We start from the raw sequence: 25214 nt of genomic DNA on the forward strand, positions 1-25214 counted from the left end.
ATCTCTCTAGGCGCCGTTTGGGCCCCTACCGTCCCCTCCCACAGCCGAACACCTCCCATCCTCACGCCACTCACCGTTCACTTGTTATTCCTTGTGTCATCATTGTGTTCACTGCTTGACCTTGACTCTTTGAGGTGAGAACCTGGGCCTGTCTCATTCATCTTCTAACCCCAGTGCCTAGTTAGCCCCTTGCTAAGGAGTCAGCACTAAGTACTGGTTCATAAATGGCCAAACCACAAAACTTCCCTGTCCTGCCCTTGAGCCCCTCCCTCCACTGACCTCTGACATCTGAGGGAAGAGGCTGATGGCCAGCGGCAGGGCCAGGCCGAAGGCTGCCAGGCACACGAGGCTTTGCACGGGGAGGAGCAGCCGGGGACGCGCCTGCAGGAGAGCTGTCCTGTGGGAGAGAGAAGGGGGAGCCATGAGACCCGGAGACAGAGTGAGCTGGCCAAGCCACCACGCTGAGTCCCACTGGGCCCAAGGGAAGTGCCAGCCAGTAGTCAAATAGTAGTGGAGAAATTCTGTCTTGGGGACCTTCACCCACTGGCACCCCTTTCCCCAGGCCCTGCCCTGAAGAACATTGCTGGTTGAACTCTCAACCACAGCTCATAAACGAGCACTTGTGGGGCCCCACCCCACTGTGGAAAGAAGGCCCCGTGTTGGGGGAGACAACAGAGGAGGCTGCCGACCCCTGCTCCTGTGCAGGGGCTGGGGGGACCCCACGGGGATACAGCAGAGAAAGATGGTCCTTGAAGGAGGCACATATTGAAACAGTGAACAAACCACACACACATTCACGCGTGCACGAACACGCATACACACATGTGCATAGCCAGGAGGGGATGATCCTCTTCTGGGTGTGGGAAGATTACATGCCGCCAGGTCAACTTTGATCCAAGAGCCACAGAGGAAGACAGTGACTTGCCCAAGGCCAAGGCCAAGTCTACAGGAGGCAGGCAGGGCTGCTATCTGGACTCCTGACTCTCCGCAAGGGCTGTCACTGAGCTGCTCTGGCTCCTGCCTTTGGACCCTCTGAACACATCATCGCCAGCTCACAGCTAACATCCCTCCCTGCAGTGAGTGTCAGAGGAGGGATTCTTGGACAGAAAAGAGATATGAAAGCCTCCCTCTGGGGCCCAGGTCCCCCAGCCCCATGACAGAACAGGCTCTCCAGACAGAGTGGGGGCCATAGTAGTTGGCAGGTCCACCTTCACTGTGTTGTCCATCAGAGCATCTCGCTCTGTACAGTCCACCAGGTCTGAGTGAAGACCACAGGCCGTCTACCTGGGGGAGGCCTGGGGTGGGGTGGGCCAGCAGGATGGATTATTTGCCAAGGGATGTTGGGTGGGTACTAACGCTGCCCTGGGGAAGCGTCAGCCTTCACTGGAGGAAGACTGCTCTGTGGGAAGGAGATATAACTGGGACTCTTGCCCTCCCCTCCTGGAGCAGGCAGGGGAGAGGCGCTCCTGGGGGCCGTGCCTCAGTGTGTGGGCAGGCAAATCCCACACCACCTTTATCTCCAGACACAAATCCCAAGAGCGACTCTGGCTCTAAGGGGACAGCAGAATTGGGAGCAGTGGTTCCCAAACTTTCGTACCCAGGCTGGGGTTAAAAATGCAGACTCCCTCACCCTCGTGAGATCCTGATTCTGTGGGTGCCACACTGGGAATCCTCCCTGAGTCTGAAACAGGTGATCCCCTGACCACATTTGGGGACACTCTAGCCCAGAATGTGCCTGCTAAAGTACCAACCACAACCCAATTACTGGTAAGTTCCATTCAGTAAAAGACGGGGACAGCCTAAGTGCTCAGTGAGGTGTGTTAGTGTTGCTATCGTTCCTGCCCTTGTTTCCGGCTGGAAGGAGGGAGATCCTGGTGGCTGGGCTGTCCCCCAGCCCTCCCCACTGGCCCAGACCCCACCATCTGACCAGTTGTTGAATTAAGCCTGAATTGATCTACTGGGGAGGGGAATTTCCATAGGATTGAGAGCAGCGAGACAGGATTGCCCAAATCAAACTCAAACCCTCCTGGCCTTCCCTCTGCCTCAGTCCAGGGGGTTTCCTAGGTGGCGCTGAGGGAGGGAAGGAACAGGCCGAGCCGACTCCATCTTGAAAGAGAAGGAAACTCCATCGTGCACTTTCAGTGAGCTTTGGACTATGTGCCTGGCGGCGTTAGGGGACTCACACTGACTGAAACCACCCACCCCGGCCGGGCTCCCTAGTAGCCATTCGCGTGAACTGTTTTATGACAGGAGGTCCTGGTAACGAACATGGAACTAATAGGCCACCACCAACCAGAAGAGTCCGGGGAAGGTCAGAAGGAGACACCGCGTGTCCGTCCACTTCCCAGAATCCCTCTCGCTAGCATCCATCTTGGCTGAGCGATGCGTGCGCCACCAGGAAGGACTCAGCATCAGAATGATTGGCCAAAGATTGGCTGGAATGACTGGCCAAATGATTGGCCGGAAACTAATCCCATCACCATAAAATCCGAGACTGCAAGCCACATGGCAGAGCTCTCCACCCTGGTGCCCTTTCCAATAGAATCTCTTGCTTTGTCAGCACGTGTCTCCTCGGACAATTCTTCTCCGTGTGTTAGACAAGAGCCTGCTCTTGGGGCCCTGGAGGGGGGCCCCCTCTTCCTACAACAGTAGCCATGGGGATAACATACCTACGGCCGAACTGGCCTCCTGGATTGATGAACACCAGATTCCATACCAAGATTTCCCATTGCCAAAAAGAATGTAATAATCCCCTATGGAGTCAATCACCTTTGTAATCTTTATGGCACCATTGGTGTAGGCTACGATATATAACCAGCTGACCCTTCTGATTATGAATCATGGCTGTAGCCTGATTGTATCTCCCTTTAACACTTTCCAGGCTAGGTTTAAGGATTTTGGGGATGTGGGCTTGAGCAGTACACTTAAGGTGTATAAGGTTTTCACAAAAGTCGGTCGGGGTCGTTGGCTAAGAGGAGACTCTGCCTTGGGCCTGCTGGTGTAATAAACTGCACTCCACTATCTGCATTGTCCTTCTGAGTGAGTTTGTTTCCCGGAACGCATGGCTACAACAGCGCCAGTGATAAAGAGCCTGACTGCCATTTCAGGAGACATAAAAAGACTTGGGTTCAATCCCTGGGTTGGGAAGATCCCCTGGAGGAGGGCATGGCAACCCACTTCACTATTCTTGCCTGGAGAATTCCATGGACAGAGGAACCTGGTGGGCTACAGTCCATAGAGTTGCAAAATATCGGACATGACTGAAGAGACTTAACATGCACAAGTTCTCCAGCAGGACCAGGAGGGGCAGTGACTGGGACCTCAGGCCCTGAGGGTGGCCAGAGCAGGGGGAACAGACAGGAGGGTGTGTTTTCCCTGGAGGCACTGTCCGTTCCCCAGGGTCATGGAGCGAGGTTTCCTCCCAGGCAGGTGAGGGGCAGGCCATGGTCTCATTCCAGTGGGGACATTGGAGAGACCAGTCCTCTCCATGTGGGGCTGTGACCTCGGCTTCTCTCTCAAGGTGGCTGGCTGAGGTCTTCACTGTACAAGGGATCCAGAAAGCCCCAGGCCTGGCTCCCCACTTGGGAAGGAGGCAGGCTCAGACAGCAGCCAACAGTAGGCTCTGAAGCCCCAGCCCAGGCGGGAGAGTGAACACAGCAGGACAGGGGGAGGGGTGGAGGAGAGGGAAATGGCAGGGAGGAATTGGAAAGGCAGCTGGGGGAGTTAAAATATGCAGATGGAGAGATGTGCGAATGCCTGGGAGAGAGGAAAGACCCGGATCCCAGGGAATGAGGGAGGCTGGGGAGCGGCCTCAGGAACCACCGTGGAGGGTGTGGCCTGAACCCCAACCATCTGAGACCCACCCTGGGAGGGCAGTGAGCCCAAGGGTCCAATCCAGGGCAGGGACACAGGGCTGGGGGAGAGAGTCCCACACCTGCCTCTGAGTTGGGGGGATCACGTGGGGGTACGGGGCTGCTCTCCCAGCCCAGAGTCCAAAAGCAACTTCCTCCCCAGGAAAGTGGAGCTGGAGTGTGAGCCCCGACCTGAGAGGAGGGGTAGTGGAGGGTGAGGGGAGGGTGTGCAGCTCCTCAGAGGGGTGCCCTGCTCTGGTGCTAAAGGCTTCTTGGCTCCTGACTTGAGACTCTTTTCCTTTCAGTCTCAGAGACGGGACATCTGAACTTGAGCCCCACCTGTGCTATCCTAGCTGGAAACCCAGGGACCTCATCTCTGAGAGCTCCCCCGGAGAGGAGAAACTGAGGCCCGCCACACAACAGCTTGTCTCCCCATTGTTGTGCATTCCCTCAGCACTTGGAGCAGTCTTACTTTGCGCTCCATTAATTTGCAAGTAGGCTGCTTTGTAAGTGTGCTTTTGTCTTTTTTCCCTGGCGGTCCTGACTCCCTCACCCAACCAGGGCTCCCAGGGTTGACAGCCAGCCGGGCTGCCTCCCCCAACAGCCTCCTCAGCAGAGGCCCCGCCATTAGCACCCTGCATGGGAAGGCTGTGGGGTGCTCAACAGTGGGGACCTGCTAGGTGGTGCAAAATGCCGAGCTCTAGCAGACCAGGTAGTCAGGGGGCTCTCCAGATGGGAAACTGACCAGCCAGACCCGGAAGTGGAACCTCCGGGAGTCTCAGCTGGTGCCTGCCCTGCTCCACTCCCAACTCTCAGTCTGACAGTTCCCCCATATGTGAGGTTAGTTATGTCTCTGAGGGTGCAAACTGAGTCTTGCCCACCTCATATTCCTGGGCAACCCAGACTGGACTCTTCCTCCTCCCTCAGAGACTCTCTCACGAGCTTCAAGAAAGGACCAACCAAATACAAGTTTGCCAGGAGACCCACTAACCCACACCTACCTGCCTTCGGGGCTTTCTTAGGACTCTGAGCTGAGCCAGACACGGGGTGCCCATAGTCCAGGCGATTCCAGGCCAGGATGTTCAGAACTGGGACAATCTCACCCCATCTCCCGTGAAGCCTCCAGCACATGGGACACTAACCACCACTCCACTTACTGCAAACCCAGTTCAGATGTCACCCAGAGGCATCACATACATTCTCTCTCTGCAAATTTCAGGTTCAAGATTCAGTCGCCTTGAAGACAGAAGTCCCCCTACTTCTTCATTTGTCAGGTGGGGTCCTTGTGTGCGCTGGTAGTCGCTGGTATTTGGGGACAACCTCACTCACCAGACAGCTATGTCTACAGGGTCAGGGGCACCAAAGCACTCACTTTCAGGATTTATTTTTGTAACTTCTAGAGGAGATTAATTTTCTTAAATCTCAGTGTTCAATATGCCATCTCCACTCAGGTACTCACTCCCACCCTGCACCTCCCCACTCTTCAGGGGAGAAAGGGATCAGCCCCATAGCTGGACACAGGGTTCCTTTTCTTCTCCTAGGCTGGGCTCTTCAAGGTCCACACAATAGGCCCAATCTTGCCCCCAAAGCCTTCCTTCCCACCAAATCCTATCTTGATCTCAGAGTTGGCTTTAGCCCTTTCCTCTGGACCAGACCTCCCTTCAAGATCACCTTGACCCTGTTCACACACTGCTGGGTCCCACCTGCAGCTGACCCGTGTGTGAGTCTCCCCCTTATCAAAACACAGGCTTTCTGAGACCAAATCTGCTCCTCCCTTGTCTCTGTGTGGGGTGTATTCCAAAGATGTGATTATGTGCTGGATCCAAAAACCCAAAAGGCAGCCAGTGTGGTAGGAAGAGCCCAGTTTTGCAGCCATCTTCCTGGGTCACGCTTGGCTCTGCCATTTCCTAGTGAGTGACTATAAGCAGATGAAACACAACCTCTTTTTGCCTTCCTTTCCTCTTCTGTAAGATAGGGATACCATACTCACCTCATTGCACTGTTATGGAGGCTAAATGAGATCATTCATTCATTTAACGAACACTGAACATCACAATGTGCCAGGAACTATGCTAGATGCTGTGCCAGGGAGAAAACAAAAGGAATTTACCCGCCTTCATGGGCTTCCCTGGTGACTCAGATGGTAAAGAATCCTCCTGCAATGTAGGAGTCCTGCGTTTGATCCCTGGGTTGGGAAGATCCCCTGGAGAAGGGAAGGGCTACCCACTCCAGTATTCTGGCCCGGAGAAATCCATGGACAGTATATGGGTCACAAAGAGTTGGACACGACTGAGTAACTTTAAAAACAAAAGTGTAGATGACATTCTAGTGAAGCAAACAGATAATATACAGCTAGAAAAAGAATCTCAGACATTGGTAAGTGCTGTGAGTAAATATAAGTCAGTGTAGCAGGGGAAGGAGTGCTGGTGGCTGGCATCTCAATGGGGTGGTCAGGGAGGGCATCTTTGAGGAGAGGGCATTTAGGTAAGGACCTAGCTGAGAGAGGACTGGGATGGAACAAGTGTTTAATAAGTGTTCGATGCTAATTGTCATTTGTTTTGTGTAAATAAGAAAGTCCCCAAACTAGGGAGAAGCCCCTGACCCAGACTTAAGACGGAGTGCCACCAACCCTGTCCTCGTCATACACAGCCCCAAGCCCACCCACAGCCTTGAGGTGCCCCCTTCCAGGCTGGGCCCCCAGAGGGAGGGAGTAATCACCTCTTCACTTTTACCTGCACCAGACCCAGGCCTTTGCTTATCTTCCTGCACCTAGAACCATCCCCTGCTCCTTGCCATCCTCCTATACTGCCCTCATCTTCAGGGATCTGCCTGCTTCTTCCCTCCTCCCCTCAGCCTCTCCTCCCAGCAGCATCCCCGTCTTCATCATTCAGTTTTACCCTCATTAATTAATAGAATCATTCCATCACTGTTCTTATTCTTGTATCTCCTTTGTGCTGTGTTGTGCTTCGTCGCCCAGTAGAGTCTGACTCTGTGACCCCATGGGCTGTGGCCTGCCAGATTTCTCTGGTTTATGGGGATTCTCCAGGCCAGAATACTGGAGTGGGTTGCCTTTCCCTTCTCCAGGGGATCTTCCCAACCCAGGGATCGAACTCAGGTCTCCCTCCTTGCAGGTGGATTCTTTACTGTCTGAGCCGCCAGGGAAGCCCAAGAATACTGGAATGGGTAGCCTATCCCTTCTCCAGGGATCTTTCTGACCCAGGAATCAAACTGGGTCTCCTGCACTGCAGGTGGATTCTTTACCAGGGAAGCCCTTACAATGGGATACCACTTGTCAATTAAAAGGAACCAACTACCATAACACAACATGAATATTTTATAATAAGTATATTAAGCAAAAGCAGATATCTCTTTTAGAGACACAATCATGACTCCTGACTTTCTCTTTAGAAACAAGACAAATATATTCCCAGAACATCCCTCTGAGGGTGGCACGAAGGTTAATACTGTTATTTTTATAAACGGAGGAACTGAGGCATAGTGAGGTGGAGACTTGCCTCACTGCAGATGCTTGAAAGGGGTATGCTGGGCCCAAGTCGAGTCTTCCCGCCGCAGTCCTCAGACACTCTCTCTACCCCTGGTCCTGTGCTGTGCACTAGTAGAACACACACACACACACACACACACACACACACACACACACCCCTAAGAACCGCCAGCCCCGCCTTGTGCATCAGGACCTCCCTCCCAGCTCCTAGCACAGGGTCCTGAGCAGGGACAGTCCATTAATTCTCACAAGATGATTCCAGCAGTCCTTTCAAGGAGAGTCAGAACAATCCAGGGCCCTTCCCTTGGGCCAGCAGGGCCCCCTCCCCACCCCTCCCCACGATGGCCGCCATCCTGGCCCCACTCACTTCTCCAGCATGGACATGACGATCGGGGGTAGCACCAGGATGGGCATGGGGAGGACCACTCGTGTCAGCGCTGTCTCCAGCAGGGCCTGAGGGGCAAGCAGAGGCTTGGTGAGCAGGGGCCTCTGGGGGCGGGACAGCTGCCTGGCAGCAAAGTCCGCCCTGAGCCCCTAGGTGTGTGTATTACTGCTAAGCACATCTGGCTGAACGGAATAATTCATGGAATTTCTCGCGAAGCTGTATTCCTGATAACAGAAAAAAGCTCTCCCCATCACAGATTCCCATCACCTGCCACGTGTGGGGGAGGGGTGGCAACACAGAGGCAGCCCCAGGAAGGGGCCTGCACCCAGGCCCAGGGAGGTGCCCGAGTTGGGGGGGGGGTGCCGCAGCTGAGAGGAAGCACCTGGAGAATGCAAGGTGCTCAGAAACAACGCAGGCGCTGGAAGGACCAGAGCAAACAGCTGGGACCCGCTGAGCTGCCTGCCGTTCCTTGCGCCCAGTGAGAACAGAGATTCTGGGACTGACTTTCTCTTTTTGGCCCTTAAAGACAAAGGTGTGCTGGCGCTGCATCTCCTGGCTCTGGAGGAGAGTCTGTCTTAGTGACAAGAGGTCAACTTTGTAGTGGGAAAGGCTTCTGCTGAGTGTCTGCAGTCCCCATGAGGGGTCTGCCTGGGGCCTGGCTCAGGGGTTCCCTCAGGATCCCCAGGCAGTGGCGGCTGTCGAGGCATAGCTCAGTGGCATCTCTGCATCCTGATGATCACTGGGATGCAGGCTCCTGGTTCTCAGAGAAGGCTCAGGGAATGCTTGTAACACGTGGGTCCCTGGAGTCTTTCTCCAGAATAGCAAGGGGCCGGCAGAGTCAGGGCAAAGGAAGCCCAGGGCTGCAGAAGAGTTGGGGTTCCCTGCTGTTTGGACCATGTGGAGGAGCTGTCATGGTTGGCCACCCTCTCAGGAAGTCAGGAAAGATTATAGGGCTGGATAGGAGGTTAGGGTCAGGTAGGAAGTTGAGGCTAAATCCCCTCTGATGATGGTCCAGGGGCTGAATATTTCTCCCAGGAACCTGGGTTCTTCATCATCAGCTGCAGGAAGGCCTGGGAGAGGGTCCCTCCAGTCTCCTGAACAGGTGTAAGGATGTGGGGGGTGCCCAGAGCCTGTGCAGGAAGCAGAGGATGTGGTGTGGACACCAGCACCCTCGAGCTCCTTGCCCCTCACAAGCCTTGCACGGACACTTACTTTCCCAGTGGGGTCAGAGGCTTATGGAGACAGCCTCGCTGACAGAGCGTGGTGGGGGCTCCACGTGAGCTGATGAGGGAGAGGGGCTTAGGGAGAGGGGCTGGAGCAGAGGGGACCCAGCAGTTGGAGGCTAGGGCAGGACATGACACTAGTCGCCATTAGGATGAAGGCCGGAAAGCACAGGGAGATATATACACAGACTGGAATTTTTTAAAAAATTCTAATTGCTAGAGTGGGTGAGGCTGGTGAAAAGTGAAAGAAGTGAAAGAGGGCCTCTTGAAACAAAATACTCTTCCCCAAACCATCCCCATGGCTTCCTGTAAGCCTGAAATCCCTTCACCTTGGCCACACTCACTCCCTGGTGACGTATCACCTGCAGAAGTGCCTGTTAGCACAGAACCACAAATCATCCACTTCCACCTGTCCTCTTCTCACCCAGGGGGATATGAAGGCCCCGGGAGCAGGGCTCTAGGTCCTGGGGAAGGGAAAGCAAGCTCCAGGGGGGAGGTCTCCTCTGCCCTCACCAATTAACAGGTCAGAGAAAGCAGGTCCTAAGGGGCTGGGATAAGAGATGGGGATGTTTCCCAGGGGTGAAGAGGTTGCTGCAGAGAAGCAAGGGTGTCCAAGGTGCAGGGCTGGCTGGGGCCAGACTTGAGGCCTGTGGTTCATACGGACGGGAGTTGGGGTGGGGCAGGGAGACGAGCTCAAGAGGAAGGGCAAGGGCACAGTGGACAAAAACCCCTGGGGAATGAACACGTCAAGGGAAAACTAATCAGAGCCTCCCCACCAGCCCCCTGAGCCCCTAGATGACCCACATGTCTGGCGGCGATCTTGGAGGAGCCCACGAGGTTGCCGTCACCGTCCAAGACATCAATTCCCTCCTCCAGCTCCCCGTACCGCATCAGGACCACGTTGCAGATATTGGCGCTGGCTGGAGAGAGAGAAGGGAGCAGGAGTGAGGGGGGAGGTGGCATTCTACCCTGTGGAGAAGACCACTGGGCTCCACCCACACCAGGCAACGAAGCTTCTGAATAAATGCCGAGTCTTCCCTGGTAGCTCAGCTGGTAAAGAGTTCGCCTGCAATGCAGGAGACCCCGGTTCCATTCCTGGGTTGGGAAGATCTCCTGGAGAAGATCCTCTGGGTGCCCACTCCAGTATTCATAGGCTTCCCTGATGGCTCAGATGGTAAAGAATCCGCCTGCAAGGAGGGAGACCTGGGTTCGATATCTGGGTTGGGAAGATCCCCTGTAGGAGGGCATGGCAACCCACTCCAGTATTCTTGCCTGGGAGAATTCCCATGGACAAAAGAGCCTGGTGGGCTACAGTCCACGGGGTCACAAAGAGTCAGACACGACCGAGTGACTAAGCACAGCACCGCTCCAACAGTGGGCGAAGGCGTGACCTGCTGCCTATCAGCCTGGTGAAGGATGTGGGGCCCTTGGGAACCTGGAAAGCAAAGGTGGAGAATAAATAACCCGTGTGAGGGGGGAAGGGGAAACTGTTCAGGGCTCAGAGAGCAGCCAGTTATCCAGGACACTGCTTTCCTCTCCTCAGGGGCAGGCCCCACCGGCAGGCGAAGTGGATGCCCATCCAGGAGGTCAACCCCCACTGGTGCCGGATGCTTCGCCATCAGCTACTCAGCCCCTTGGCTGCCTTTCTGGGCATCCTCTTAAAATGCCAGCTGCCCCCCACACTTAGCCCCTCGCTCCTCAGAGTGAATCAAGCTCCCAGAGATTTGCTTCCCTGACAGCAGGTGCCAGAGCAGGCAGGAACCTCAGTGCTCACCCAGCGCCTCCCCCTCATCATATGGATGGAAGATTGAGGCTCAGAGAGGGGGGTGACTTATCTGAGGTCACACAGCAAAGTTGGACAGAGCCGAAAGGCTAGTGCCCCATCCTCTGGGTACCCAGGAGATGGAAGAGTTTGGGGTGGCGGCTAAAGGCATGCCTTCTACATTCTTGATTCAGATGCTTGGGTTTCCTCCTTTGGCCATGCCTCCCCATCTCAGCTGAGATCATGGGGACCTGGGCTGAGGGGAGGGCTCCTGGCTCCTTACTTCGGCAGAGTGTGTCCAAATTTGGGGGGGCCGCCCATCAGTTGGCTCCTCTCCCCTGGGATTCACATGGCTGGGCCTGGGCCCAGGGCCGGGTGTGGGTGCTGACCTCGCCTGAACTCTGGTCCTGCTCCAGGATGGAAGCGGGGGGATTTGGGGGTGGTGGGAGGGTGGGCAGTGTGGGGGTGACAAATGTGGAGCCCGCCTGCTTCACTCCTCCCCCAAAAGCGCCTTGCTGTGTTTAAAGTTTTAATTTTTGCTAATTAATGTCAATTAATTTTGTATAATGAGTGTTTAATTTTGGGGAGTGTGTGAGCCTGGGAGCGACTGCAGTTCTGGGCTGTGAACGCTGATTAGCATCAACACCTGCTGCTTCCTCACTCCCTCCAGTGAGGGGGGGCGCCAGGGTTTGGGGAACTGGAGGGCGGCAGGGCCTAGTGGGCAGGTGGAGTCGGAGGAGGACCGCAGATGCTCCTGGTGCCCAAGCCAATGCTAGGGAGTGGAGCGGGCCAGGGCGCTTGCAGTTAGGGGACAGGGCCCTGCAGGTGAGGGGCCGCTCGAGGCCCTGAGGGTCTCGGAGCCTCAGTCTCCTGTTTCAGTAAAGCGGGGAGGTGGAATAAACAGAGGGGAAGACCGAGGTACGCTGCAGCCTTTGGAGAAGAAAAGCAGGAGACCCAGTACAGTTTCGAAGCGCATTTACAGCACATATGCCGTCTCCGAGTAGCTCTCGTGTTTCCACACGACACACAGTCAGTGGGAGCCCTGGGCAGACCTCGTCGGCATCAGTCCCTGCTGTCTCCACAGCAGCCACGCTCTCCCGTCTTAAACAGGGGCTCTCAACCGGGGCTGGTCTTGTGAGGCATTTGGCAACGTTGGAGACATTTTTGATGATCACGACCTGGGGGGCGGGGGTTGTTACTGGCATCTCTGGGTAGAGACCAGAGACTAAACATCCTACAATGCACAGGACAGGCCCCGCAGCAAAGAACGATCCGGCCCAGCATGTCAGCAGAGTTGACGCTGAAAAGCCCTTGTCTTATACACACCCAGAGACCAAGAGTCAGTCAGGTGAATCTGAGGTAAAGGAGGAGAGGATGGGAGCCTGGGTTTCAGGCCAGTCGGCCTTGGGTTCCACGCCTGGCTCTTCATCTCCTGCTCCTCACCCTTAGAGGTGAGCTCCTGATAGCCCCAGGCCCCCCTAGGACTTAGAGTCCAGAAGGGCCCCCAGCGAGGCCTTGGGTAGGGGCACCTGGCCCGAGTTAGTGACTCGCCCTCTAGTGGTGGCAGGGAGGTACTGCACCTATCACACCCCTGGGACAGCCAGGCCCTTAAGTACCAGGAGACCCAAGAAAACCTTTGGAGATAATATTGGAGTTTTCTGCCCTGAAAGGCATTAATCTCTGCCCTCTGAGAATACATTCTACCACCATCACCACCACCATTCCAGGAAAGGCAAGGCCACAGGAATGTGGCTCAGGGGAGGAGCAGCTGCTTAAACTCACTCTGTGAACTCTGCTCCCTGCAGGCCTCCCAAGTATAAAAATGGGGCTGCATTTAGTGTGTCCATGAATTTCTGGGTGCTGGCTGAGTTTACAGGCTTGTCCAGGTAGGGGGAAGCCAGGGACAGCTGAAACATGTCATGTCCAACTGTGTGTGTGTGCACGTGTGTATGAGATCATGGTTTGGGAGCTGATGGGGTTGCCCCAGGCTGTGGTGGCATCGCACCTGCTTTCTGAAATTTCTGAATATGTGATGTGGCCTCAGAAGGATAGAGCAGGCCATTGGTCCAAACACAAAACCACTTGAGATGAAAGACAGAGCATAAAAGGAAGTGAAAGCCCACCCTCCCTCCCTGCCTAGACCCTTTTGAGAATGACAATGTCCCCCTCTCATCTAAGCTGCAAGATGGGAAAGAGGCAGAGAAATCCCTGAAAGCCACCTCAGAATGATGGCAACCCCAGGCTCCTCCCAGCGAACACCCACTTTCTTACTGTCAACTCAGCACAGGCCCTGTAATCTCTTCTGTCAACTCTGTACAGTGGTTTGCCATTTATTGAGCGCTTGCTGTATGCACCGGTTACTAGCCATCCCTACCTCTGAGCAATGAGAATGCCAGCCTGTTTCAGTGATTCCATAATCTATCTCTTCCAGAGCTTTAAGTTCTACTGGATTCCTTTCAAACCCTCCCAGATCGCTCTTACCCTACTCCTGAAAAGTTCAGCTCCAGCAGTACTGTCACTGAGAGACTAAAGAAATGAAAAGAGAAAGAGAGACCAGCCGTGGGCTATGGGTCTTCTTCCTAGCATACCAGCAAGATCCATTATTGATAGTATCAGCAGGTTAATTAAGCAGTCTGTTAGTGATAATGTTAAGAAAGCTGGCACATTTTCAACTCAGATTGACACCATTCAAGACTCAGGCATAACTGATGTTGGAGCAGCGATACTGGGAGATGTCAGTTGATGAGAGAGAAAGAGAGGGAGAGAAAGCGAGAGAGACTGCTCCATGCTGATGGCGAGCTCAGTGTCAAGGCCTGAGGAAAATATGCTCTTGACTACCGCAGATGTTCTCACATCAGACGCACCATGATGCAAAATCATGCAGATTGTGAACAGCTAATGAAGTGCCCGTGTGAAAAGGACAGCGTGGGGAGGAAGAAAGAGCAGCAGACAGAAAGAGAAATGTGCAAGAAGGTTCTCAAAAAGAAGACTACAGGGGGGCTTGCCCCTTGAACTAGCACGGGAACAGAGGCATCGATCAATGGAGTTAATAGTCCCGAAACACTCCCAGCTGTAGGGGAAAGGAATTTCTGTAAATGTGGTTGTATCACCTCACAGGGCAAGGGCCATTCAAAATATGGGGTGGAGCAATGGGCTATTTATCTGGGAAAATCAAGCACCGTAACTCCTCTGTTCTAAGAAGCATTCACTCATATTTTAACAGTACAAAAGTCACAATGTGCCGTGTGGCAGGGGAGACCTTACTTGCTCTTCATCACAACTGCCTGTGCATGGGCGACCTGAGCCACGAGTAGAGGCATCTATTCATACAAGTGTCACCTCAGCTGCCCACAGCAATCCACACAGAATTTGAACTTAAACTTAGATTCCTAATTGTTGCCTAAAACATCTTTTTAAAACTTACACTATAATAGAGCATGGACATGAAAAGTTATTGTACATGCAGAAGATCGTCTGCCAGATACCAGGCAATGCAATTAAAGGCAGCAGAAATTGCCAAACCATAGATAGCTACCCTAAAGAAATGCTTGCCCATATGCACAAAGAGACATTTACAAGGAAGTTAATTATAGCACTGTTTGTAACAGCAAATAATTAGAAACAACCTAAATGTCCACCATTAGGGAACTCACATGGGAAGATCGCCAGAGCAAACTTATGTGAACAAACTTACTGAGTATGTACAGGATGGTTTGCTGAACGTAAACCTCACAACTGGTACACACATGTGTCCACACAAATCCCTGGATAACGTTCTGGAAGGGTCACACCGCGCCAAGTGATCCTCTTGGGGAAGAGAAACAAATTTGAAAATTAGGGATTATTGAAGGACTTCCACTATTTTACCCTAAATTTACCTAGACTGTTTGCATTTTTGCAAAGAGAATGTAACCAGGCTTTTCTTATCTAAAAGTTGAAAAGGAAATGCCAAACTTCTTGAAGTAGATCAGAAAAATTTCAAACCCCAGCAGGGGTTGATGTGACCTATACTTAGGCATCTGTTTCAAAAACTTCCTAAAGAAGCTGATTAACTTTAAAAATATTTTTTTCCCTCAAGTAAAGAATAAAATGAAACCACAAGTATAATAAAGCAGGAGACGAAAAAAGAACTCAATAATCTTTTATGAGTTTTGAAATTATCCTGTCAATTTAAAAGGGACTAAAAAGGGTCAAGAGTAGAGAGCCAGAGATGACAAAAAGCAGTGGTGGTCACGATGCTGTATTTAACAATCAATGCCCAAAACAGAATTGTAAAATGTGAAAAAGGTTGAGATTCAGACTCTGTGATATTGAAAAAGTGATTTGCATTGAATGTGCAGTATATGCTTATTTATTCCTTCAAATGAAATATAGTCCTCTCCTCTTCGGAAAGGTTGTTACATTAATGCCTCACAACAAAGGTATCTTAGGATTAAGAAACATGGCATTTGATACCTATTTATGAACCATATTACAAGAAATGGGAAGCTTTAAAATATATTTATTATATACGACAAAGGGCTACTGATATGAAGGGTCGATGGGGGGTCATGGTGACTGACTCCCCATAACTAAGTGTAATATCCTTCCCTTGATCCAGGATGGGATGTGTGACCGACTTAGACAATGAGGGGTGTCTGCAGGACTTTTGGGAAAGTCCTCCTCCCACTAAAAAAGAGGTGGTGGTCAGCAGAACCTCCTGTCCTCTGGACAGTGGTGGGTTTGGATATGAAGTTTGGAATTGTGGTTGCCATCTCACAACCATGAAGGGAGTAAACCTGAAGATGAAGTCCCTGGCAGAGCAAAGATAGAATGGCCTTGATGCCTGAAGGGAGACTTGACCTCTGTAATGTAATCATTACTATTTAAGCCGGTTTGAGTTCAGGGTTTCTGTTACTTACAGCCAAAAATGATCATAAAATACATAAAGAGCTTTAACAATTATTAAGAAAAAGATACAGTGATTAACAGACTCAAAGAATGAACTTTAGGTTACCGGGGTGGGGGAAGGGTGGGGGAACGGTGGGGGGAGAACAGATTTGGAGTCCGGGATTTACATATACGCGCTAGTAATATTTAAAATAGATGACCAGCAAGGACCTACTATATGGCACAGGGAACTCCACCCAATATTCTGTAATAACCTAAATGGGAAAAGAACTAGAAAACGAACAGATACATGTATATATATAACTGAATCGCTATGGTGTATATCTGAAACTAACATAACATTGTCCATCAACCATATTCCAATATAAGATAAAAATTACAGAGAAAAATACAATGATCAAAATCACTGAAAAATATTTAAGTAAAAATTCATAAAAGAAATGTTTTAAAATATTTTAAAATTCAATGAATGTGAACTTACTAATCATCAAAGACTGATTTTTGAATCTAAGAAAAAAATTAACCTGCAAGAGTTCTTCATCTTTGGGTGTAAGCAAAAAATAAGGGAGCTTGACTCATTGGGTTAATGGTTTACAAATAGCTTGGGCTTGTTTTCTCTTTGTTGATGGTGTCTTCTGTATACAGTTTAACACACATAAGTATTTGTGTATGCTCGGTCGCTCAGTCGTGTCTGACTCTTTTTGACCCCATGGACTATAGCCCACCTGGTTCCTCTGTCCATGGAATTTCCCAGGCAAGAATACTGCAGTGGTTTGTCATTTCCTATTCCAGGGGATCTTCCTGATCCAGGGGTCAAATCTATGTTTCTGTGTCTCCTGCACTAGCAGGCAGACTCTTTACCACTACACCACCTGGGAAGCCCTTTAACATACAATATATCGTCATATATGTTGTCAAATAAGCAATCCTTTCCTCTCTGGTATATACTTTTCGGATCACCAAGAAACTCTATCCCTACTCCAAAAATGTGCATCTACATTTCCTTCTAGAAGCTTTAACATTTTACTGTACACATTTAGGTCTTCAATCTGTCTGGAATTTGTTAGACTGCAAGGAGATCAAACCAGTCAGTCCTAAAGGAAATTCACCCTTAATATTCATTGGAAGGACTGATGCTCAAGCTGAAGCTCCAGTACTGTGGACACCTCATATGACAAGCTGACTCATTGGAAAAGACCCTGATGTTGGGAAATATTGAGGCAAAAGGAGGAAGGGGTGGCAGAGGATGAGATGGTTAGGTAGCATCACCAACTCAAAGGACATGAATTTGAGCAAACTCTGGGAGACAGTGAAGGACAGGGGAGCCTGGCATGCTGCAGTCCATGGGATCACAAAGAACAGACAAGACTTAGCAACTGAACAATAAATGAAAAGAAATCTCCTTCTCTCTCTTTTATTTGGAAACCCAAATGCCCAGTGAAGTTAAGAAAAGATTCTCAACCATACTGGGAATTGGAAAGTGCAAATTAAAATGAGAAAGATCCATTTCAGATGGATATAATTTTGTTTTAAAAATTGATAAATTTAAAAATTGATAAAAATTGATAAAATTGTTGAAGAAGATGTAGGGAAACAAAAATCACCCTTGCAGGCAGAGTAAAAGCCAGTCTGCGCATTTGGTGCAGATGGAGATAGGCTTGCTCCTTGGAAGAAAAGATATGACCAACCTAGTTCAGTACAGTTCAGTCACTCAATGGAGTCCAACTCTGCAACCCCATGGACCACAGCACGCCAGACCTCCCTGTCCATCACCAACTCCCGGAGTTTACCCAAACTCATGTCCATCGAGTTGGTGATGCCATCCAGCCATCTCATCCTCTGTCGTCCCCTTCTCCTCCTGCCTTCAACCTTTCCCAGCATCAGGGTCTTTTCAAATGAGTCAGCTCTTCGCATCAGGTGGCCAATGTATGGAGTTTCAGCTTCAGCATCAGTCCTTCCAATGAATACCCAGGACTGATCTCCTTTAGGATGGACAGGTTGGATCTCCTTGCAGTCCAAGGGACTCTCAAGAGTCTTCTCCAACACCACAGTTCAAAAGCATCAATTCTTCTGTGCTTAGCTTTCTTTATAGTCCAACTCCCACATCCATACAAGACTACTGGAAAAACCATAGCCTTGACTAGATGGACCTTTGATGGCAAAGTAATGTCTCTGCTTTTTAATATGCTGTCTAGGTTGGTCATAACTTTCCTTCCAAGGAGTATGCATCTTTTAATTTCATGGCTGCAGTCACCAACTGCAGTGATTTTGGAGCCCAAAAAAATAGTCAGCCACTGTTTCTACTGTTTCCCCATCTATTTCCCATGAAATGATGGGACCAGATGCCATGGTCTTAGTTTTCTGAATGTTGAGTTTTAAGCCAACTTTTTCACTCTCCTCTTTCACTTTCATCAATAGGCTTTTTAGTTCCTCTTCACTTTCTGCCATAAGGATGGTGTCTTCTGCATATCTGAGGTTATTGATATATTTCCCAGCAAACTTGATTCCAGCTTGTGCTTCATCCAGCCCAGCGTTTCTCATGATGTATCTAAGTTAAATAAGCAGGGTGACAATATACAGCCTTGACGCACTCCTTTCCTGATTTGGAACCAATCTGTTGTTCCGTGTCCAGTTCTAACTGTTGCTTCCTGACTTGCATACAGATTTCTTAAGAGGCAGGTCAGGTGGTCTGGTATTTCCATGTTTTTCAGAATTTTCCACAGTTTATTGTGATCCACACAGTCAAAGGCTTTGGCATAGTCAATAAAGCAGAAAAAGATATTTTTCTGAAACTCTCTTGCTTTTCAATGATCCAACGGATGTTGGCAATTTGATCTCTGTTTCCTCTGCCTTTTCTAAAACCAGCTTGAACATCTGGAAGTTCACGGTTCATGTATTGCTTAAGCTTGGCTTGGAGAATCTTGAACATTACTTTGCTAGCATGTGAGATGAGTGCAATTGTGCAGTAGTTTGAGCATTCTTTGGCATTGCCTTTTTTGGGGATTGGAATGAAAACACCTTTTCCAGTCCTGTGGCCATTGCTGAGTTTTCTAAATTTGCTGGCATATTGATTGCAGCACTTTCACAGCATCAACTTTTAGGATTTGAAATAGCTCAACTGGAATTCCATCACCTCCACTAGCTTTGTTCGTAGTGGTGCTTCCTAAGGCCCACTTGATTTCACATTTCAGAATGTCTGGCTCTAGGTGAGTGATCACACCATTGTGATTATCTGGGTCATGAAGATCTTTTTGGTACAGTTCTCCTGTGTATTCCTGACATCTCTTCTTAATATCTTCTGCATCTGTTAGGTCTATACCATTTCTGTCCTTTATTGTGCCCATCTTTGCATGGAATGTTCCCTTGGTATCTCTAATTTTCTTGAAGAGATCTCTAGTGTTTTCCATTCTCTTATTTTCCTCTATTTCTTTGCAGTGATCACTGAGGAAGGCTTTCTTATCTCTCCTTGCTATTCTTTGGAACTCTGCATTCAAATGGGTATATCTTTCCTTCTCTCCTTTGTTTTTCACTTTTCTTCTTTTCACAGCTATTTGTAGGACCTCCTCAGACAGCCATTTTGCTTTTTTGCATTTCTTTTTATTGGGGATGGTCTTGACCCCTGTCTCCTGTACAGTGTCACGAACCTCCGTCCATAGTTCATCAGGCACTCTGTCTGTCAGATCTAGTCCCTTAAATCTATTTGTCACTTCCACTGTATAATCATAAGGGATTTTATTTAGGTCATACCTGAATGGTCTAGTGGTTTTCCCTGTTTTCTTCAATTTAAGTCTGAATTTGGCAGTAAGGATTTCATGATCTGAGCCACAATCAGCTCCCGGTCTTATTTTTGCTGACTATATAGAGCTTCTCCATCTTTGGCTGCAAAGAATATAATCAATCTGATTTCGGTGTTGACCATCTGGTAATGTCCATGTGTAAAGTCTCCTCTACACATGTTGTTGTATGTACACAACATACACATGTAGATACACATGTATCTACACATGTCTTGTCTACACAGTGTTGTTGGAAGAGGGTATTTGCTATGACCAGTGCGTTCTCTTGGCAAAACTCTATTAGCCTTTGCCCTGCTTCATTCTGTACTCCAAGGCCAAATTTGCCTGTTACTCCAGGTATTTCTTGACTTCCTACTTTTGCATCCCAGTCCCCTATAATGAAAAGGACATTGGGTGTTAGTTCTAGGAGGTCTTGTAGGTCTTCATAGAATCGTTCAACTTCAACTTCTTCAGCATTACTGGTTAGGGCATAGACTTGGATTACCGTGATACTGAATGGCTTACCTTGGAAATGAACAGAGATCATTCCGTCATTTTTGAGATTGCATCCAAGTACTGCATTTTGGACTCTCTTGTTGACTATGATGGCTACTCCATTTCTTTTAAGGGATTCCTGCCGACAGTAGTAGATATAATGGTAATCTGAGTTAAATTCACCCATTCCAGTCCATTTAGTTCGCTGACTCCTAGAATGTCGATGTTCACTCTTGCCATCTCCTGTTTGACCACTTCCAATTTGCCTTGATTCATGAACCTAACATTCTGGGTTCCTATGCAATATTGCTTTTTACAGAATCGGACTTTGCTTCTATCACCAGTCCCATCCACAACTGGGTATTCTTTTTGTTTTGGCTCCATCCCTTCATTCTTTCTGGAGTTATTTCTCCACTGGTCTCCAGTAGCATATTGGGCACCTACCTACCTGGGGAGTTCTTTCATTGTCCTATCTTTTTGCCTTTTCATACTGTTCATGGGGTTCTCAAGGCAAGAACACTGAAGTGGCTTGTCATTCCCTTCTCCAGTGGATCACGTTTTGTCAGAATTCTCCACCATGACCCATCCGTCTTGGGTGGCCCTATACAGCATGGCTTAGTTTCATTGATTTAGACAAGGCTGTAGTCCATGTGATCAGCTTGGCTAGTTTTCTGTGACCAACCTAGAAGCATATTAAAAAGCAGAGACATTACTTTGCCAACAAAGGTTCATCTAGTCAAAGCTATGGTTTTTCCAGTAGTCATGTATGGATGTGAGAGCTGGACTATAAAAAAAGCTGAAAGCCAAAGAATTGATGCTTTTGAACTGTGGTGTTGGAGAAGATTCTTGAGAGTCCCTTGGACTGCAAGGAGATCAAACCAGTCAATCCTAAAGATCAGTCCTGAATATTCTTTGGAACGACTGATGCTAAAGCTGAAACTCCAATACTTTGGCCATCCGATGTGAAGAACTGACTCATTGGGAAAGACCCTGATGCTGGGAAAGATTGAAGGCAGGAGGAGAAGAGGATGACAGAGGATGAGATGGTTGGATGGCATCACCGACTCAATGAACATGAGTTTGAGCAAGTTCCGTGAGTTGGTGATGGACAGGGAAACCTGGCGTGCTGCAGTCCCTAGGGTCGCAAAGAGTTGGACACAACTGAGTGACTGAACTGAACTGAACTGAGAGATGGGCATTACCTCTGACGTGATCATTCCACTTCTGTGAACTGACCCTTGACTGCTGACTCTCAGTACTGGCTGCACAACTGAAACCAAATCAGAGGTAGGACCCAGATGTCTGCATCTCTTTTTAAAACTCCCTAGTTGGTTGTTTGAAAAGCTCTGGCCTGCAGAAGCCCCTGCTCGTGTGCACACGGACACGTGTATAAGGCTGTCTGGTGCATTGCTGCATATAATAGTGAGAAACTGGAAACAGCTTAGATGTTCCCAATTAGTCTTTAGAAGCTGAGATGAATGCATATGTATTAACACGGGTAAATCTCAAAACCACAATGGAGAGCAAGTTTAAAAGGATATGTTCAGCACAACATTATGTAAACTTAACATATAAACAATACAATTTCTGGTTTATGATATAGACACATAAAATACAATATAAAAACACAAATGGGGAAGATGTAAGTCAGTAGCCTTCCTCAAGAGAGAAGAAGGAAAACAGAATTAAAAAGGCAGAGGGCAGAGAAAGCTTTGGGTGCATCTAATATTTTACTCTCTATTTCCTATAATATTCCATGTATTTGAAATAACATATCGCAACCTTTAAAAAAGCCACAGATGGAAAAAAAATGCCACAGATGAATTATTATGACTATTAAAAGGATAAGTTGGAATTTTATGACTGTCATGGAAAGACATCCAAAATTGATTGTGAGGTTAAAAAGAGATTTATGAACAGTATACACAGTATGATCTTACTTATATTAAATATATATTTACATTGGTATGTTAATAGTATATAAATACAATAAACAGGCAGAGATTCCTGTACTTTGAGATATTTATTTGAATTTGGAGGGATATATACCAAATTTATCTCTGAGGAGAGAAGTGAAATTGTTTAACTTATGTAACAATCAAGTATTGTCAGAAAAAAACAGAACAGTTTTTATTAAAACAAAACTCAGAACACTCTAGTGGAAACCAGGAGACTTGAGCCCAAAGCTCCCCAGACTCCACTTCCTCTCTGTCTTATTTTGTAGGTAACAAGTACATACAGTAAACAATCCAAATCACGAAAAAGGGTAAATAAAAAAATGCAAGCCTCCGTCCTACCCCTGACCTTTAGTTTACTCCCCTCCCCTTAGGCAGCCACTGTAGCCAGACTCTCATGTCCCTGCCAGACAAGGTCTCTGTATTTACAAGCAGACATGTATGTATTGATACATCATTACCTTATGTATACACACACACTTGAATCACACCAGCCTACACAGCCTTTGTCTTTGGAGGAGAGGTTATCAGATGGGAATGTGTACGCTAATACTTGCTTGATTTCATGATACCCCTCTGCCTGGGAGGCTGGGCTGTGTGGCACGTGTGTGTACATGCATGCATGCCTCAGTTGCTTCAGTCATGTCTGACTTTTAGTGACCCCCTGGACTATAGCCTGCCAGCCTCCTCTGTCCATGGGGTTCTCCAGGCCAGAATACTGGAGTGGGTTGTCATACCCTCCTCCAGCGGATCTTCCCAACCCAGGGAGCAAACCCGGGTTTCTTCTGTCTCCTGCATTGCAGGTGGATTCTTTACCACTGAGCCACCAGGGAAGCCCTATAGGGCACATATTTTCTTTTAAATAGCCTGAGAATTTGGGGAGAATTTCACAACCCATATTGAAGTGTCACTAACTTAGGACTGGGAATTTCTGGGTTGAAAAATCAGCCTGTAAATTTAGGTATAGGCTGACTCTGAAGTTTGGGATCTCCTAATAAAAGATTCCTGCTGACACATTCATTTTCTGAAACGCACCCTTTTATCACAGCTCCTCCCTAGCTGAAGATTCTTCAATGATCCCCCATTAATCATAAGCTAAAGCTAAATTTAATAAATTTATGATTTATCAAATCATAAATCTCAGCTAGTTTTCAGGGCCCCAAAATGCCCTTTCCCCGCCTGGCCCACACCAACCAGGCCCCCTCCTTTCACATTCATAACCCCTCCTTCGTTGTCTTGGGCTTCCCCACCTCTTCTGCATCTGGTCTTCTTTGCCTTCTGGATTTCAGGAATTAGAAGATTCCTGAATTGGAAGGTCACTCGTCCAACAAGCACTCTCTAAGCGCCTACAGTATGCCAGGTCCTAGGCAATCTGCCCACAAGAGATGACTTGGTCACACAAAAGTGTCTCTCTCAGATGTTTGGACCAGGCTGATACTCAGGTGCTTCTCTATCTTAAGAGTCAGGCAGCTCATTTGACTAGGAGACTGTCAGTTTTTCAGAAGATCCTGCTACTCTTTTTGTCTCCACTCCCAGTGCTATTCTGCACGTGTGGGATCCAGAACTAAAGAGACACCCTTGTTCTGGCCACGCTGCCTCTAACATGCAGCTGAAGCCAGGCAGCCCCATCAGAGCCACACGCCACATGTCTGTGCTGGTCACTCAGTCATGTCTGGCCCTTTAAGACCCCACGGACTGTAGCTCATCAGGCTCCTCTGTCCGTGGAATTCTCCCGGCAAGCATACTGGAGTGGGTTGCCATTTCCTTCTCCAGGGGACTTTCCCGACCCAGGGATCGAACCCGGGGGGTCTCCCTCATTGCAGGCAGATGCTTTACCGTCTGAGTTACTAGCGAAACCCAACACATCACATGGGTGGACCTATCTCAGGCATACAGTCCACAAAATCCCCAGTTGTTATCCTAAGTACTCCAATCAAATCAGGTTCAGCACCTCCACACTTGTGCAGCTGCATTTTTTGAATAGCGAGCCTTACATCAAACCTTGTGAGATCTTTTTGGATCCTGGTAGGTGGCTCAGTGGTAAAGAATCTGCCTGCCAATGCAGGAGATGCAGGAGACCTGGGTTTGATCCTGGGTTGAGAAGATCCCCTGGAGGAGGAAATGGCAACCCACTCCAGTATTCTTGCCTGGAGAATTCCATGGATAGAGGAGTCTGGTGGGCTACAATTCATGGGGTCTCAAAGAGTTTAACATGCCTGAGTGACAGCGCACACACACACCCTTGCCCGTGAATTCATATGAAATCATTGCCAAGTTGCTATTTCCACCCCTGACCAAGGCAGGTATAAAATAAGTGAGGGGACAAGACCGAAGGCAGAGCCCTAGAACACACCACTGGGGGACTTCCCTCTGCTTGACTCAGGCCCACTGGCCCTGTCCTCTTGGGGCCTGACACACACCAGGGCCCCAAGCCAGTTCTAGGGCCCTGATTCTGGCACCCAGCCTGGCCCGCCTACCTACCCAGATCCAACCAAGAAAGGCTGAAGAATGTGCCCAGGGTGACCAAGTCATCCATCCTAGGCCTGCAAACTGAGTGAATGAAAGTGACCGCAAAAACTGGCATGAGAAAAGAAAACAGTCAAAAAACAGTTTAAAAAAACATACCACACACACACACAAATACCACAATAAATTCTAAGCAGCCACACAATGTGGTCACCAATGTCATCAAGGTGGGGTTTCACTTCTGGGTGCCCAATTTCAAACCATTTTTACTAAAACATTCATCTGATCACTGTACAAACCCACATGGAACACTGGGTGCCAAGCAAAGAGGGTGTCTGGGGGTTGGTGATGAATGAGGTCCAGTCCCTGTCTTGGAGAGCTCACAGTCTGATGAGGGAGGCAGACTCAAAAACAAAATGAGTAGTTCCAGGACAGACATAGGCACACACAGGGTGCTGTGGTATAATCCTGACTGGGGCTACCAGGGAGGACTTCCTGGAGAAGGTGGTATCTGAAGTGAGAAATGAAGGCCTGGCAGTCAAGAGAAGGCAGAAAGTGGGAAGAGCAAGCGCTCCAATCAAACAGGGCCTGTGCAAAGGCCTGGGGCCCAGACAGAAGGGAAGTCACAAGATCCACCACAGTGCGATAGGGTTCAAGCAAGGCCAGGGCCCATGTCCAAAAGGTGACTCAAGGGCCTTGAGGATAGCCTAAGGTCTGTGGATGCCACATTAAGTATTGCTGATCCAGACAGAGGGAGGATAAGTCACAAGGCCCAGGACACTGCAGACACAGGTGCACCCTGCTGTCTTCCAACCACAGGGATGGAGGAGGTGACACTTAGGGACGGACCGTAGGGGTTGGGCACACTGCCAGGGCCACCTCCCAGGTGAAGGAAGAGGGCAGATT

At 49.2% G+C, this 25214-nt stretch overlaps 1 protein-coding gene across 3 annotated transcripts in view; it reads right to left on the bottom strand.

Annotated features, from left to right (window-relative positions):
• The window catches only part of SFXN5 (sideroflexin 5), a 126493-nt gene that overhangs the window by 18244 nt on the left and 83035 nt on the right, over nt 1-25214 (bottom strand). For 2 of the 3 annotated variants that reach the window (XM_065929536.1, XM_065929535.1), the window contains 3 exons: nt 9769-9884; nt 7724-7809; nt 280-397 (listed from right to left, as the gene is read on the bottom strand). In XM_065929536.1, the coding sequence (XP_065785608.1) occupies nt 280-397; nt 7724-7809; nt 9769-9884 (320 nt within the window). The remainder of the gene's footprint in view (nt 1-279; nt 398-7723; nt 7810-9768; nt 9885-25214) is intronic. The other variant, XM_065929537.1, reaches the window with a different exon arrangement.

Source organism: Muntiacus reevesi, chromosome 3, assembly GCF_963930625.1.
Source record: "Muntiacus reevesi chromosome 3, mMunRee1.1, whole genome shotgun sequence".
In the NCBI taxonomy this organism is placed as follows: domain Eukaryota; kingdom Metazoa; phylum Chordata; class Mammalia; order Artiodactyla; family Cervidae; genus Muntiacus; species Muntiacus reevesi.